This window comes from Ursus maritimus, unplaced genomic scaffold (assembly GCF_017311325.1).
Source record: "Ursus maritimus isolate PB19 unplaced genomic scaffold, ASM1731132v1 scaffold_21, whole genome shotgun sequence".
Classification (NCBI taxonomy): domain Eukaryota; kingdom Metazoa; phylum Chordata; class Mammalia; order Carnivora; family Ursidae; genus Ursus; species Ursus maritimus.
The window spans coordinates 51,731,450-51,748,411 of record NW_024424564.1 but is presented as its reverse complement, the minus strand read 5'-3'; the positions used below and the strand labels follow the sequence as shown (position 1 = coordinate 51,748,411).

General features: G+C 56.7%; 1 protein-coding gene across 2 annotated transcripts; it reads right to left on the bottom strand.

Moving 5' to 3' along the window:
- Positions 1–393: 393 nt before the first annotated feature.
- On the bottom strand, positions 394–16,619 carry PNPLA3 (patatin like phospholipase domain containing 3). Of its 2 annotated transcripts, none has more exons than XM_040637678.1 (9): positions 16,336–16,619; positions 13,664–13,896; positions 12,663–12,728; positions 9,867–10,076; positions 8,979–9,039; positions 5,983–6,198; positions 4,837–4,969; positions 3,750–3,854; positions 394–2,756 (listed from the first exon to the last, which is right to left on the bottom strand). In XM_040637678.1, the coding sequence occupies exons 1-9, from the start codon at positions 16,520–16,522 to the stop codon at positions 2,666–2,668; spliced, it is 1,302 nt and encodes a 433-aa protein (XP_040493612.1). In that variant the 5' UTR covers positions 16,523–16,619; the 3' UTR covers positions 394–2,665. The 2 variants fall into 2 exon arrangements, with proteins under 2 accessions (XP_040493612.1, XP_008701131.1); XM_008702909.2 differs by lacking the exon at positions 16,336–16,619 and adding an exon at positions 15,974–15,993.
- Positions 16,620–16,962: the final 343 nt, after the last annotated feature.

Sequence of the window (16,962 nt, the reverse complement as noted above, 5' to 3'; positions counted from 1 at the left end):
GGGCAGCTCTGCACTGGAGGGGTTGTGTTGGGGTTCTGGGTTATGCCAAGGAATAGCCAGGTGGAGGCGGCTGGGTGGGCTCACCCCTCACCTAAACCAGAGACTGGGGTCCTCAGAGTGAGGCCCCCCAGGAGCGGCTGTGAACTCGGAGTACAGGAGGCAAGGCTGAGCCTCGGGGACAAGCCCAGCACTCAGGACAGTCTAGGGTCCCAGAGGAAGGAGAGGGACTCTAGGGGGAGAGGGGTTCTGGTCTATGTCCAGGACAGAGCATGTGGAGACCACTTGGCCGGTGGGGCCATAAACCCCAGGGGAGGGGGCAGCATTTGAAGGAACTCACCTGTGAGGGAAGGAAAACAAAAGCAGGGCTCCTGAGCAGATGTAGAGACGACAGAAAACGTTTTCAAAGTCATTTATTATGAGTTGTTTTCTGATGAAAGTAATAAATAGAAATCTGAAAACCACATACAAGCACAACAAATGAGCGGTAATTACGGGTTGTGGCGTAATGTCCACCACTGTCAGTACTGGGGTGTATACGTTCTCCATCTTTCCTTCTGTACGTGCACCACAATTTTGGGTGTTTTGTGTTGTTGTTGTTTTTAACAAGAGGAGGCTCACAGTCTGCACCAAGTTTTGTTACCTTTTCACCAAATAAAGACGGTTGCTCCTGGCAGTAACTAGACCACACCGTTATTCCGCACGGTGGAGAGTATTCCAGAGCGTACATGTGCCCTATAAAGGAGGAGGAGTGTTGTTTGATAAGGTAGTAGGAACTTAAGAATCTTGTTCCGTGCTGATCAGAGGCCTCGGCAGAGCTGGAAAAGTGTGGGGCGAGGGTGCCATTAAGGCGCAGGTGGGGAGTGGAGCTTTGGCCATTTCTAAAAGAACAGTATCCCTCTTTGTGTTAGCACACATTTTTTTTAAATTATAAAACTCATTGTGAGAAGGGGGAACCAGTTCAAAAAGCAGTAAGAAAAGCAGTTGCCTGTAATCCTATCAGCTGTTCACATAATCCCTTCCTTGTGACGATCAGAGAACTAGCATATACATGGTCTATGCAGAAATGCGGCGGTTATTGAAGATACTGCTGACGGCCCTGCTGCGCTCCTGATGGAAGACAGCTGATCGGGGAACTTGAGAAGTGGGGGCTCGGGAAGGTGTGAGGGAGTGCTCTGAGGGTCCCAGGTGGGTGTCAGGCCTGGTCTCCCCCCACCCCCCACCACCAAGGCCAGCTCAGCAAGGAGCAGTGCCCTGTTCTGGGGCTTCAGGCGGCTGGGAGAGCCTGCCTCTCGCCAGCTCCTGCCTCCCTTAGGAGGCGAGCGCTATCAGAACGGGAGCTTCAGGACCCAGGTCCCCAAGACTCAAGGAGCCGCAAGGGGGTGGGGGGTTCTGTGCGCTGGGCCGTGGCCCCGTATGCTCACAAGGAGCCTGCCTCTAGGACCCCACAATCTCATGGCAGCTCCAGGGAACGGGCTCACCTAGAGGCTGCCCCTAGAACCACATTTCATTTTTCAAGGGCATGTCTTTGTAAGAAAGTGCTTTGTCTGAACTTGCTGGGTCTTCCAGTCCCAGCGTACCGACTCAGTACAGGCGAGAGGCAGCTCGCTGTGCCAGTGTTGAGGGTTTCGAACTCATCACTGTTTCTTTTTTGTTACGCTCAAATGCATAAATAAGAAACACCAGCACCTTTCACCTGTAGTCACATGACTCTGCTTGCCAACGAATCAAACCTGGGGAGGAGGCATGTCCCTGTCTCTTGCTTATCTCCATTAAGGCTCTGGGAGTACAGAAATGGGCAGGGGATGTTGAGAAAAAAGGGGCACAGCTCACAAGTGCTGGGCAACTGCCTGGAGGCCTGGGATGCCTAACTGTGCACTGAATTTTTTTTTGTAAGGCTTATTAATACTTCCCTGATTCACATAACATACAATGCAACAGATAATAAGACTCCTTTATATTTTATACAAAACTCAATCAAATATTCAAGCTAGGTCAAAAAAGCATTCCAAAATGTAAATAAGTGAGCATCTTTTAATGGCCCACGACCGTCAGCGCCCTCCTTAGAAAAGGCTGCCTCCCCGTCCTGCTGCACTGATCACTTCCTGTCTGGGGAAATGGGATCACGTACTCTTCCTTCCAAACCCCAAGACTGCACAAAGGGCAGCCCAACCTCTAGCCATAAGTCCCCCCCACACACACACCTCCCCCACATACCCCCAACCCGGCACAACACAGGCTATTCTAGGAATGTTGCACTGGGAGGGCTGCAAGACAGGGTTGGCGGTGGTCCCTCCACCCTGGACTTGCTGGTGTCATTTCCCAGGCAACTGAGCTAACAGACCCAGATGCTTAAATATCAGACTTCCTGAAGCTTTAGAGCACCACATACACCAAAAATAGCTTCCTAGCTTTTCCTCGAAACAACAGATTGCCTTTGGTTTCAGTAAACTATAAATTCAGCACAGAGGCTACAGACATCGGGGCATCGAGTGCCAGTGCGGACGTAGCTGCAGAAAGATCGGGAAGCACTTGCGAAAGAATGTCCTAGGCTCGTCTCCTCAAATGACTGAGGAACGCTCCTGCATGAGGAGAGTGGGAAAGGAGGAGTCCCTCCCAGCTCCAGCCCCAAAAAGCCAGGCCAGGAGGACAGGTTTGGTGAGCAGCCTCAGCTCCGGCCCCTGCTGGACAGCAGGGAGGGCAGCAGTGCCTTCACGTTCCTCGGGGAAGGCTGTTGGCCGCTTGCTGGTGTCTGGGATCTGAAATGAGTGAAGAATACTCACTCAGCCGCTGTCCTGCTGCCCTGAGGTCTTCAGGCTCAGCAAGGATGGATGGACACCACCAGCCAACGCTGAGCACACTCCTGGGCGCTGCAGGGCAGTGATGTCCAAAGTTGCAGCGTCCTCCACCCTTCCGTGCAGGGCTGATGTCGCCATCCTGGGATGCTAAGCTGGTGGCCCTTCAGCCTCCTGGACCCCTCCCACTGGACGTCCACAGGCACAACAGAGTCCATCCGTTCCCTGCACATAGACCAGCTCGCCCACCAGCCTGCACCACCATCCCCGGGCCGCCTCATCTGACCATCTGCCCCCTACCTCAGAATGCAGGAGCACCCCAGGGCTTGCAATGGGCGCCTCCTTCTGGCCCTAGAGCCTACAAACGCCTCAGTCCCACAGGTTCTAGTGAGACCAGGCCCTTGTCATCGTTGAGCCTGGACCAGGGCAGCTGCCCTCTGTCTGGTGGACCTGCCGCCCTAGGGCCCGGTGATGAGGGCTCCTTCCCACGGCCACTAGAGTCATTGCCCAGTGCAAACCAGACCCTTCCACTCCCCTACTTTAAACCCTTCCATGTCTGCCGATAGCACTGACACCCCACCTCCTGGGTGCCCACCACGTGTCCAGTACCGTGCCAGGGGCTCCCAAAAGCCTCAAAGAAACCCAGAGAGGAGACGAAGGTCACCTACACGGAACAGGGGAGACTGCCAAGGCCCACGATTTTCAGGATTAGACCCAAACCTTGTAGCTGCAACAAGGCCCTTCTCGCTCTGGATCAGTTTTCAGAATTCAGAAGCAACGGCATCCCAGGGGCCGTGTTAGCAACGAAGAATGCTAGGTTCCACCCCCAGGGTCCCCTCGAGACTGCGATTCAGCAAGTCTGAGGTCAGACGAGAATCTTCATAAGTAGACACCCCCCCCCCACCTGCAAATGAAAGGACCCTGCCACACCCACACGCCCACAGCCAAATCACTGACCTGGAGGTGGGGAACAGCTGCGTCACCACTCGAGAGCACACATTCGAGGTGAGCCAGTGCAGCCACCGGATGTCCTCGGGCATATCTGGAAGCCACATCACCAGTCTGCAGGAATAAAACCAGGAGACACACACACATACACACATATCCGCATGAGAACAAGCCAAAACACACACACACACACACACACACACACACACACACACAACCAGAAACTAAAGGCAGGTATCCTAGAACAATGCCCTTTGTCCAGCTAAACCGCCAGACTCACATCTAATCCCAATCTGATCAATCCCAGAAGGTGGATTAGGGACACGACACCGAAGACAAACTTCCCTAAGAGCCCTAAAGCAAAGTCAGGTCACTTGGGCTCCAGAAAGCTCAAGGGATACGGGTGGAAATAAGGGGAAGGGTTTCCAGGCTTCTCCCCTGTGGCAAGGTACCCCCGAAGCTGATGCAGAAAATGTCATAGTCAAGGAAGCACCTCCCACTCCCCCCCAGCTCTGTGGCGCTGGGCCATGCGCCAGCCCGGTGGACTCCCCACCCCCTGGCCCCCACCCCTACACAAAAGGACCCATGTGGCGAGCTCTGTAAATGCCTGACCAGACCTCACCCCGGGGCAGGGGTGTCAGGGAGCAGGTGGCTAATTCGGTAGAGTGGGGAGGGGATCTGGGCAGGAGAACCAAGCTGGATTCTAAAGGACGGTTTGACCTCTAAAAGATGGACGGAAGCCCATGCTGACCGACTCACTAAAAAGACCGTAAGCACCAACATAAATCTAACGAAAGCAGAGGTTAAACAAATACCCAGGATTCAAGTGTGTGCCTCCTGTCCTCCCAACATCCCACGAATAAAATCCCCAGAGGAAAGTGTGCATTTACTAAGAAGTGGCAAACACATAAACAGCATCGAGGAGAGGGCGGGCTGCGAGGGCTCACCAGGAGGCACCTTTCAGGGTTCTCCTTATGGACCGTGAGCTCCGTCACACTGTACGAGGAGCCAGACCACAGGTCAAGGCCCTTTCGTGGATTCTCTCCATCTCCACCCGAGCCCGAGAGGAAAGCACAAAGCCACAGAAAACGCTCACCTCTGGACCAGGGCGATGGCGGACTCCACAGGCAGCGTACAAGGCAGCATCACGTATGACATCACCTTAACTGGTAAGAAGTTGTAAATCTTGCTCCCGTAACCATGCTGGCTTTTAATTGCTTTACTCAGGGCTGGAAAATACAATGTGCAGGTATATCTCCCGCCAGAGTGAAAAACCAAACCGCCTTCCCCAGGGGCTGGAAAATACAATGTGCAGGTATATCTCCCGCCAGAGTGAAAAACCAAACCGCCTTCCCCAGGGGCTGCTTGGAATTTCTACGACATGACCCCGGCATCTGAAGACTCAGAAGCACTCACAAAGGAGATCAAACGAGGAGTGTGCCCAGACAGCCCTCGGATAGCCTGCAGGACACAGGGCTCTCAGCGAGCCACTCTCTTTTAAATAACCATTTTTGGAGGGCCACACAAACTTCTCAAATCGCCCGTCGACTTTTGAGCTTTTCCCTGAACCTTCCACTGAACTCTGTCTCCTTCTGCCCAGAACCCTCTGGCCTGTCAGGTCCCTTTTGTAATGACCTCCTGACACCCCCAATCACATTCGCCCCAACAGCTGCTGACTAGTGCCGTTAGCGCCACAGAGAGGCCAGCGCCCTGGGGCAAGGGATGACGTCCCGTACGTCTCTGAATTTCTCCACGTGCCCAATCGGAAGCTGGTGTGTGCACGCCTGTCCACCTAACAGTCGATCACATGATAAAGTATACTGCCGCTCAATGGAGATTCAAAATTGCAGGTTTGGAGGCAGGGAGAAATCAGGGAAAGGGGGCACCTCAAGAAAGAAGGCTTCGAGATGGGTGAACACATGGAGTGGGGTTCTGGAAGAACAAGCCCAGTCCCGTGCCCCACCCTCACCCACTGTGTCCAGTTCACTCAAAACAGGCTCAGCTGGAGTCTGCTCACCTCTAGCCATGACCCCATGGGAGGGGAGACCGACATGGGCCTGGACCAAGAGTGGGGGCCCCAACAGGCCTGCCCTCTCGATCTGCCCCACCTCCCACATGCAGGATTGCCTTCCTCCACCACACCCAGAAGAAAACCCCTTCAGTCTCTCTCTCTCTCTCTCTCTCTCTCTCTCTCAGCCACAGGAAACCACACCCTCTGCCTGCCCCCCTGCGGTGTCGGCACCTGCCGTGAGCTTGGGCGACAGGGTATCCAGGATGCTCTCGTCCCAGGGCAGGATGCTGAGACGCAGGTGGTCCAGCAGCTCGTCTCCCTCAGGCTTCGTCCCCCCAGCGGACAACCTCGGGGGAGATGCCAGGCTCCTGCATCCCCAGGTGAATTTAAGGGTCTCCGGCTCCTCTGAGGGTGAATTCAGGCATGGATGGGGCCTGCTGCAGATGCCTACCAAGGACACGGGAAACCAGCCGCCAGGTGAATGTGGGCAGCAGGGGTCATTGCTCACGCACCCACCTGCAGAATGACAGGAACGCAGGCAACCGCCGGGGGAATCGGCTAAGCGGGAGGTGGGGAGAAGTGAGGGCGGGCGTTCGGGCTTTTGTAACAGAGAGAGACGAGTGTGGGGTTTTGAAGCCGGAGAGATATGAGCTTGGCTCTGGCTCGATCACTCACTCGCTATGCGGGCTTCACAGCTGCAGGTGGATTTAATGAAGGTGAAAGGTAAGAATTATAATTAATTTATAATAACTGAACCGCCGGTGAAGCCTGTGTTCCAGGCCTTGAGTTAGGAACTTCCTAACCATTACGACCATTCCCACCGGTCTCCACTTCTCCACTTCAGCTGAGAAATCAGAAGCACAGAGAGGTGAAGAGACTCACCCAAAGCCACACAGCCGGTAAGTGGAAGAGCGGAATTCGAACGCAGGTCTGACCTGAAAGACGACACCCCTCCACCGTGTGGCTTTGAAAGCAGCTCTAGGTAAGGGCGTTTGGGCAGGCCCTGCCCTAGGGGCTGGGGCTCAGTACCTGACGCCAGTGAATGATTCCCACTCTCATAGAATTGGCATGCGGGGCTGGGCTGGGGAACAGGCGGTTTCAGGAGCCCATGCAGCCTCTGGCTCCTCTCCTGCTCCCAGACTCTGGTTAAAAAGACCAGGGGCTGCCCCTGGATGCCTGCCTATGCCTTGCTTCCCAGCTTACACTTCACAGCATCCTCGTGGCCCAGACCCTGGCCAAGGCTCCGGCTGCCTCCCTGGCCCCCTGGAGAGATCAGCATCCACACGGTGCCAGAGGCCTTCAAAGCCCCCACTCCCCCCAGCTCCCATAGGCCTTTCCCACTTCCATCAGGCACGCCCCTCCTCTGCCAGGACTGCACCCTCCCTTACGTGTGTTTCAGAGAATCTGTTCCCAGAATCGACCCCAGTGCTACATGTCCTCAGCAAGATGTGGGGCAGCCGGCCTGCCTGAGGGCCTCGCTTAGCTCTTTAGACACTGCCCCAACACAGAGGATGCCGAGGCCAGTTTCCTGAATTACCAAGAATCCCCAGGTACCGTTTAATCCCCTCCCCCCTTGCTACAGAGTGGACACAGAGGCCCAGGGAGGAAGGCTGTTTGTCCAAAGTCATCTGGTTAGGAAAGTCTCTGTGTCACCCGAGTGCACCCCTAAGGGCTCTGCCGCTGTCACTGATTCCCAGATTCCTTGCAAATTCCATTGCATTCCCAGCCCAGATGGCTCTCCAGAACTTCAGGCCCTGACATTAGCTGCGTCCCACACAGCTGCCCCCAAACAGCCCTGGGGCCCCACACACCCACCCAGCCCACACACAGCACACCAGCCTTCCCAAAGAATGTGTTCTCTCCCCTTCCCGAGAGCCCTGAGCCAGGGAGCAGGGCACCCCCACCCCAGCTGTGGAAGCCAGAAGCCAGGACTTCATTCCTGAGTCTAACCCTTCCAGAATCTCCAGTTGGCCATCTTCGAGTCCTGTTCCCTCAGGCCCCTTGCACCACCCTCCCTGCCCTGGCCCTGGTTGACCCTCCAGCTGCCTCAAGGGTCCCCTGGAGACCAGCGTCTCACCCTCTTCACCTGCAGCCAAAGGCCTCTGCTCACCTTCCTCACTTCTGCCTCAGCGGCCCTCAGTGACTCCCTACTGCTGCAGGATACGAACCCCCGTCGTGTCCACCAGTTCCAGCCTCCCCCACCCCCACTCTGCCCATCTCTGTGTGTCCCCTACCCCCGCCACTCCAGTTACATGTGCTTCCTTGCCCTCCTCCAACCAACTGCACGCTCTGTGGTCTGCAAGCCTCTAGCTCACGTCCCCCACATCCAGAACGCTCCCGTTCATCCCAAAGTGGTACATGGGTTCACACCCTCCCAAAGCCCTGCCTTCCCCCTGCAGGGGCTATGCCTATCCCTCCTGTGTGATCCCAGAGCGTCCTGCAGCTTCCTGTCAGGGCACTCAGCACACACGGTCCTTCCACCTGCTTCTCTGCCCACCTGACCCGCAGGCTAAGCTCCAGGAGGGTCAGAGGCCGATGGCTGAGCACCTTCAAGGTGCACGATCAACATTTTCCAAGTCGAGAATTACATGTATGTCCTTTTAACCCCAGCTCCTTGCTCGTGGCCGAAGACTAATTCAGAGAAGCAATAGGGAAGCCAGCTTTTAGCACTGAAGACAAACGGCCCCCAACACATCTGATATTGGCGAGAGCCCAGCTCCCACGGCCCAGACCCGCCGATGACTCAAGGGCAGGAGCCTGCCCCAGGAAGGACAGCTGCGCTCACGGGCGTGACCCGCACCTGGCTGGAGACAACTCTCTGATTGCTCCACTTCGGGCTCAAGGCCAGAAGCCCTGCTTAACTCCCTCCCTTGTTTATCTAAAGGTTCAAAATAGTTCACACAGGAAAGAAAAACTAACAGGACTGCCTTCACTCTTCGAACAGGGCGTTACTGCGGGAGGAGAGAGCTGTGGAGCAGAGACCCCCCGTGGGCCAAGCCCCAGCTCCGCCCCTCAGTGAAGGGGGTGTGGTCCCTGGCTCACCTCCGTTTCCCCATCTGTAAAATGGGACCACGATTTTATCTCACGGCGCTGATGAGGGGGCTGAGCCAGACGCCAAGTGAGGACTTTGAGCGCTGAGTTTCTAACTAACCCCAGCCTCCGGTGGACTGACTGCTGGCGAAAAGCTGCTAGAAGGCCCTGTCTGCCCTCACGTCGCCCATACGTACCGTTCTCCTCCAAGAACCTGAGGGCATCTAAGTACCCGCGAAGGCAGATCTCGCCAAGCACCTGGCAACAGATCAAGTAAGGTAACTGCAGTGCGGAGACCAGGAGCAGAACCCTCCCCACTCGGAGCTGCTCCCGTGGCCGGGCACGGCCACAGCGAGGCTGGACCCAGGGCTCTGTGCTCCTGAGACACAGAAGTTTGCTTCCACACGGGACTAGGCTCAAATGACACCCCCTTCCGCGGAGCCTTCACTGGCAGCCCAGCGTGACGAGCACTGGTTTCTCTGGGCTTCCTTGGTCCCCGGACGTGCTTCCACCCTCGCAAATACAGGGGCCTGTTCTAGTTGTCCCCGGGGCAATTAACGTGGCCTCCTCCACATATGCAAACCAGTGCACAGCCTTCCCTCTCTCCTGGAGCACATGCTGTGGGGGTATAGTCTACACACTGCCTTTTTTCTCCCCGGAGAACCATTAGCGTACACGGTTCACACGTTTTCTTTATATTACGGGGATAAGACCTCCTACAACAACAATCAGAAAGATTAAACCACCAAACGCAGTGTGGTCCTTGACCACGCTGGCAAATAAGAATCATCAGGATAATTCCGCCCCCCAAAAAATCCCACTGCCCAGGCTGCACCCCAACCACTTCAATCATAGCCCCTGCGGGATGTGGGATCTGAGCTGTGGGGCTGTTTAAATCTTCCCAGGTGATCCCAGTGGGCCGAGTAGGGCAGCCCTGAGCTGCTGGGATCAGAAACTCTTCTCTACGTTCCTCTTCAATGAGGGGGATCTGTTTCCGTTTGTGAAAAGAACAATTGGGAGAGATGATGGCAAACAGGGAGGCAAAGAAGAGCTGTACCCCCCACAAGACACAGCCGCCAACTCACCTTGAGATCCGGAGGGAACAATGCTCTTATGAGCAGGTAGACGTTCTCGGAGCAGAGGCGCAAGCTGAGCTTGGTAAGGTCCACGTGAAGAAAGTTCGTCGACTTGACTTTAGGGCAGATGTCATACTCCCCATAGAAGGGGGACACAGTGATGGTCGTTTTGGCATCAAAGAAGGGGACGTTGTCACTTGCTCCTCCATCCATGTATCGCTTTTACGGGGAGGAAGAAAGGACATACTGTCAGAAGCTCTGGGCTAGTGTCTTCTGTGTTTTTCAGATTATGGGTAGAGGTTTCTCAGAGCCACAGGCTGATATTGTGGGAAGACAAGGTTCTGGAACTACTCCTTCCACAAAGCCTTACTTAGCCCTTCTATGGCAGGCCAGGCTCTGGGCTGGCACTCGAGCGTGCTGTATACTGTTGTGTAGTTTGTGCACTGCACAAAAAGTACCTGGCAAAGAGGCAGACGGAGGCTGGTGTCCAGCTCATATCATGCTGGCCAAGTCTGAAGCCCAGCCAGGTAACTACAGGTGTGCCCGTGTAATCTGCACGAAAGGGGCCGTATAGAGCAGGGGCTCTGTGTGCACTGGGGACAGAGTATGATACAGACCCTGCCCTCCAAGAGACAGAAGGTCATGGGTTCAACTCCAGACCGCCCTTGCTGTTTGGAAAATCAGACCCACACCTTGAGGAACTTTGGAGACTTCAATGGCCATGAACCTGGGATCAAGAAAGCCTTCGGGAAACCGCCGCTGAATCCACAGCCTAGTGGCATTTGGGATCAGCTCCCATGAGCATCAGCTTTCCCGCATCCATACCCTTTGACAGCCTTGGCTGGCACAGGCAGGTTTGGGTACAATTTGGACAAAGTCTTGCACCACTCAAAGCAATGTCTGGGATGATTCCCAAATGTGAGGCCGTCCCAACCCAGCCCTCGGTGCCCACAGACAAAGGCCTTCAAATATCACAGCCAGCCCTTCCCGAGCCCTAAAGCAAGTCCAGAGAAGAACCAGCCAGGTCCAGCCACGCCTTAGCCATGTGGAGAGTCTTGCCTTGAGTCCAAAAGATGATCAGGTGTGTACTCGGTGGTATTTTCAAGATCGTAGCCACACAATTTCCAAAGAAGACGTAGGGAAGCCTCCGAAATCTCCCTGGCAGAAAGGGACATGGAACGGAACGTCGGGAGCTTTCGGGAACACTGAAGCAGGAAGCAGGCTGGAATCCGATGCACTTTGTCACATGGACTTTTCCCTTCCATTCCCAATTTTCCTCGAGTAACGTTCTGAATTTGCTCGGTGGAATCAAGAAGGAGCTGTTCTGATTCTCCGCGGGTTTCACTGCAGTGTGCTGAATGCATGACCACCCCCCAGGGGAGGGGGGCTCTGGGACAGCCTGGGCGAGGCGGGCAAGAAGGCAGCAACTCTGCGGGGTCGTGAAACAGCCCCTACTTCCTGCAGGCTCCCCTGTGCCAGGCTCTGTGCTGAGCACCTCAGGGCCCTGTCTCATGTGAGCCTCGCGACACCATTACGACGCTGCACTGTGATAAGCCCTTGTTTTGCAAACTGATCTCAGGGAGGTTAAGAAATGTGTCCAGGGGTGCCTGGGTGGCACAGCGGTTAAGCGTCTGCCTTCGGCTCAGGGCATGATCCCGGCGTTATGGGATCGAGCCCCTCTTCCGCTATGAGCCTGCTTCTTCCTCTCCCACTCCCCCTGCTTGTGTTCCCTCTCTCGCTGGCTGTCTCTATCTCTGTCGAATAAATAAATAAAATCCTAAAAAAAAAAAAAAAAGAAATGTGTCCAAAGCGGTCCAGCTAACATGTGCCGGACGGGGGATTTGGTCCACATCTGTCTGCCAGGCAGAGGCCGTGGGCATCTGGGGTGACCCCTTCACTGCTCCAGGCCTGTTTTCACATCCAGAAGCAGCAACAGTGTGTCTGTCACGGGGCTGCTCCAGGCGGGAGCGAGGCTCGGTGTGCGGTGCATCTGCCTTTGCTCTGCAGCGTGAGGACGCCACTGCCCTGGGACACCGAGACACTGCGCTTTCCCTCTCAAGACAGGATATTGTAGCTCGGCACTACTGACGTTTAGGAACAGGTCATTCTTTGTGGAGGGACCCCACACAGCGGGACGTCAGCCGCACCCCAGACCTCGATGCACGAGATGCCAAGAGCCCTCTCCCCCAGTTGTGGCAACCCAAACTGTCTCCAGACATTGTCCCGGGGTCGGGGCGGGGGGGGGTGTGGATCACCATGGCCCTAGAAGGAGGCCGCCCATGGCCCCGCATGGCCCGGCATGGCCTGGTCTTTAGGCCACCGCCTGCAGAGCCCACACCACAACCTGGGCCTCTCCGTCCCAGGCAGGGCTCAGCAATCACCCACAACATATATCTGTGGGATGGAACCAAATCGAGGCCCTGTCAGCAGCTTCTGCCCAAAGCCATGGGCCAAAAAGGACAAAGGCAGACCCAGAGCGGGCTGCAAACTCTTGAGCCCTGAGACTAAAGCTCTACCCAAAGCAAGGAATGGGCTCGTAAGCACCTTGGAGTTGAACCAGGCCAGCGGGACCATCTGGGGCGCTCAGGAGAAGATTACACGATCAGCTTACCTTCCAGATAGCGAGATAACGAATTCTACATGAAAGTGGCTGTGCTCCCAGGCAGCCTGGAAGGGGGCTAGCTGGGGCACCTCCGTCTGAAAGGCCAAGAGGCAAAAAGCCCTGCACTGGGGACAGGCCCCGGGGTGCCTGTGGCTGGGGCCCTGCAGGCAGGAGCTGGGCAGATAATTGAAAAGTGGACTCACCACGCCTCTGAAGGAAGGAGGGATTATGCCAGAGAAGAAAGGAATGAAGCTGGAACAGAGCAAGGCCTGCGAAGACAAAAAGAAGTGAATCCACAGTTCTGAGCAGCCCGCCTCCCGATCCCCTGGGGGCCCGCATAAGCCTTCTTCACATGAACAGAGCAACAGGCCTGAGACGCTCTTTGCAAAGGGGGCACTTCAATAAACGAGCTGAAGGAGTGATGAACCAACCTACACACTTGTATCTCGGGCCTAAGTAGAAGCCCCTAAGGACGCTGTCTGTGGACATCAACTCCCTGTCCCTCTCCCCACGGGAGCTGCACTGGGCCCTCGCAGATGCCACCCAAAGGATCCAGAGTCGCTGACTGACTGGGAAGACACCAGAGCAGGGCTTTGCAAATGCCGATCTTCCTCAGAATCCAGCCAACCACAGACTCCATGGCCCACCCCAGGATTCTGATGCAGCAAGCTGGAGGGGCCCGAGAGCCTGGAAGCCAAAGAAGCTTCCAGGTGCAGCGGATGCTGCGGGTCCCGGCGAGGGGGGCAGGAAGCAAGATTGGCCCCCTGAGAAAAGCCGCTCCTGTGGGAATGGACCGGTGCTGGCTATCTAGAAAAAGCTTTGCGAAACAAGGTTATAGAGAGAGAGGTTGACCCTGGCTGCTGAGATGCTACTGGTTATATGTGCCAGGAATACACATCGTGGGAGGAGGGACTCGGGTGGGACAGGGTCTCTGGAGGAGGGGATCACGAGCCAAGTCTTGAAGGACCGGGAGGTAGGATTTGAAACTGAAACCAACTAGGACTGTTCCGGGATACACGCACGCTACAGACCACCGACCGCCAGACACCCGCAGGGTTGGGCAGGAAGCAAACGAGCATCCTGGGCTCCTGAAGCACCTAGCTTAAGAAACTAGGCAGGTGGCCTACAGCAGGCCTCTCTGTGCTGCTCCCAAAAACAAATAGCTTTTCTTACTTGACAAGGCCCAAATAAGCCAACTGCTTACGTCCACAACTTCGTCTTTGGACTGAAAATCAGACACCAGCACGTTTTCCCCATCGGACACCCTGGTGAGCGAAATGAACATTTTGCCGGAGACCATCTTGTGGACGTTGTCGGGGAGGTGTCTCTGAAGACTTTTTTGGAGGTACCTGCCCACGTTGAAGGAGGGGTGGAGGATGCCAATATTCCGACTCCTGGCACGCTGGGCCAGGTCCATGAGGGTGTGCGTGATGAGGTCTGGGGGGCAGGAGACAAATACACAAAGGACTGTGCCACCCTGGAGATGGCAGTGCTTCCTGGCAAGACCATTTACACACACCGGAAGTCACAGGCTTCATACCAAAAAAAAAGAATAAAATATCTCCTTAATCAGGTTCTATATTGATTAGATGTGAAAATGATAACATTCTGGCTGTACTGGGATCAACGACATTAATTTCACTTGTGTCTTTCACTTTTTCCAGGGTGGCTCCTGGGAAATATTGAATGACACACACACGGCTACACTGTATTTCTCCTGGACGGTGCTGCTCTAGGTTCCGCCACAGGAACGAGCCTCCAGAGGCCCAGGGGAGCTCTCTCTCGCCTCCATCCCCCAAAGCCAGAGGCGGAAAGGCCTCAGCATCAGAACTTTAGCACAAAGGACCTAACCCTGCAGGAAGCAGAGACCTACTACAGGCTGGGGCCCAAGGGCAAGTCCACCTCCTACCAGCCAAGTGACCTCAGAAAGTCATTTCACTGCCCCTCGCCATCTCAGACTGTGCATTTTTAACTTCGGGGACAGAAGGGATTAGCTATGCTACCATCTGTAAGGTCCTCAACCCAGAGAAGGCTCCTCTCCAAGAACTAGACTTATCCTTAAGCCCCTGACACCAGAATTAGCACTGTCTAATGGGCATGGGCCGCATTCACGCCCCATCAAGCTTCACTCGCGGGCCTGGACCCCCTCCGGCTGATCTGCATTGCCCTGACAAACGGGACCACCAGTCGCAGCCTGAGACCCAGCCCGTCACAAATCCCGAGATGCAGAAGCACAGACGTAAGCCAGCCTGTCCTGCATGACCTCTGACCTCAACTCATCTCTCCCCACATGTGTGGCCCCACTGAGCCCAGGCAGAATGGGCAAAGTTGCCCACAGCTGGCATGTTCCACCAGCCTCTCCGGCCAAGTACTTGGCTTGGAAACACTCATAGGAACTCTTTCCAAGTTGTGGACTTAGGAAATGCTCCTCAGTGGTCCCCAAATGAGTCAGGAGTTTAAGGCAGGGCTCCTGGAATTTGGGGAATGGCTCCTGCCAAAACCTCCAGACCCCACTTTCCAAGGACCTGGTGGTCCCCAGGCCTCCCCCTGTCCTACAGGGTACAGACCCAGGCTGTGCCTGTCCTCTGCCAGTTAGGAACCCCCTCTATACTGGAGTCAGTGCAGGTTACCTCGACACACAAGGGCTGTCTTTTATCCCTGCCAAAGTCCAGAGTGAGCAGACTGGCCATGTGGCCAGTCTAATCCTCCCTGAGGCCACATCTCCTGCCCTTTGCTCCCCTCCCGTCAATGGAAAATCCAGCCGGGGCCTCTCTCCTAATCCCCACCTCCCAGTCAGCCCAGGGTCTGCTCACTGATCCTATCCAATGGCAGGGCTGCACCTACTGGCAGGGGCCTCCTGGCCACCAGGAACAAAGTCACTCCCTGCTGGCGGAGTCCAGCACAACAGTGTCCAGGGAAGAGCCAAGAGTAAATCATCACTAAGGAAGCTGATCAGGGGCTGATGACCTGCACTATCTTCCTGCCTGGGGATCTTTGGGTGCCAACAGCTCCAGCTGCCACTTGTCCCAGGTCCTGCCCCCTGGCTCAGAACCCTAGGCCACACCCTAGTTTGGACCAGCTGGGCACAAGCCCCGCATCTTCCCCTCCCACTGCCACCCACATAGACAGGTGTTTAATTAACAATTAGATTCAAATGAACAGGACCTCATTTCCAGGGGCACTGAGCACGGTGCGGGGGGGGGGGCGCGGAGGGGAGGATGATATGGGGGATGTCCAGGGATCCACCCCAGCCCCTAGTAAGGGTCTAGTACCCCCTCCACATCCCCCCACCCCACCATGACCCTTCGACTCCAAACCAGTAAGCCTGCCCAGGAGGACTCAGAAGAGTTGCCCTCCCCTTGAAAGGGTATCCAGCATCCCCCCTCCGCCCCCCCGCCAAGGAGGGCCAGGCGTGTCTCCAATCCCTGTAGTCGCCAGAGGAAAGACGGCACGCGCCCAGGGACCCAGGCCAATGCCCCCATCCTGGTCCGACCCAGGGCAAATAGTCCAGCACCTCACGAGCGGATGGCAGGGACCGCAGGGAAAAGCTCCACCCTGGGTCCCCCGGGTCCTGCTCCCTTCTCCGCGTCGCTCCACTTCAGCTCATTCTCAGTCCCGGGGCGAGGGGCTTCCTGTAAGCCCGAGCGCCAGAGCGAGGCTGGGGTGCGGATACGCTTAGGGTTCCCACCCCCAGAAGAGCCAAGCCCAGGCGCGCCCTCCTCCCAGGCTGACGACAGAGACCCCCCCCTCGTCAGGCGAGAGGACGCAGCAGAGGTAGCATCTGCCTGGGGACGGGCCCCCCGTGTCCCCTCCCAGTTCCACCCGGCGCCCCGCGACCGCTCCCAGGCGGCTTCCAGGCGGCGGCCCCGGACGTACCCAGCGAGAGCCCGGAGAGCAAGGCGACGCCGTGCAGCGCCCCGGCCGAGGCGCCGAACAGCATGCGCGCATCGCGGACGATGTGCGGGGCGTGCTCGCTCAGGCAGCGGGTCGCCCCGATGTGGTAGAAGCCCAGGAAGCCGCATCCCGAGAAGGACAGGCTCCACCCGCGCTCTGGGTCGTACATAGCGGCGGCGCGGCTGGCGGCTCTGGCCCGGGACTCGCGGTGGGAGTCGGCGGCGCTCCGGCGCGCGTGAGGGACCGGCGTCTCGGTCGGGATCTGGGGACCGCCGCGCCCCGCTCCGCTCCCGAGCGCGCTCTCCGCCCGGCCCCCGCGCCGCCGCTCAGGCTTTCCCTGCGTGACGTCAGCCGGCGGCCCCGCCCCCTCGGGCCCGGCCGGCCAGCCTCCCGCTGCCCATTGGGGGCCATAGCAGGGCGCCCACTCCCTCTTCTGCATCGCCGCGGGTGTGCTGGGAAGGGTCTGGGGCCTGGGCGGCGGAGAGAAGGGGTGGGGGTAGGAGAGCGATTGCCCATCCCCCAGCGGCAGTGGCTGTCCTAGAGACGGACAGCTCCCTTTCGGTTCCTTGTCATCCCTGGGGTCAGGGAGAAAGTGAAGGTTGCCCTCTT

What these genes read in the sequence shown, in the direction of transcription:
- PNPLA3 (XM_040637678.1), bottom strand. Translation starts at nt 16,522, where the DNA reads ATGTACGACCCAGAGCGCGGGTGGAGCCTGTCCTTCTCGGGATGCGGC. An exon ending in GTCGCCCAAGCTCACGGCAG is followed by an intron (nt 4,970 to 5,982) that starts GTGCCGACACCG and finishes TGTATTTTCCAG; the next exon opens with CCCTGAGTAAAGCAATTAAA. An exon ending in GCCATCGCCCTGGTCCAGAG is followed by an intron (nt 3,855 to 4,836) that starts GTGAGCGTTTTC and finishes TTATTCCTGCAG; the next exon opens with ACTGGTGATGTGGCTTCCAG.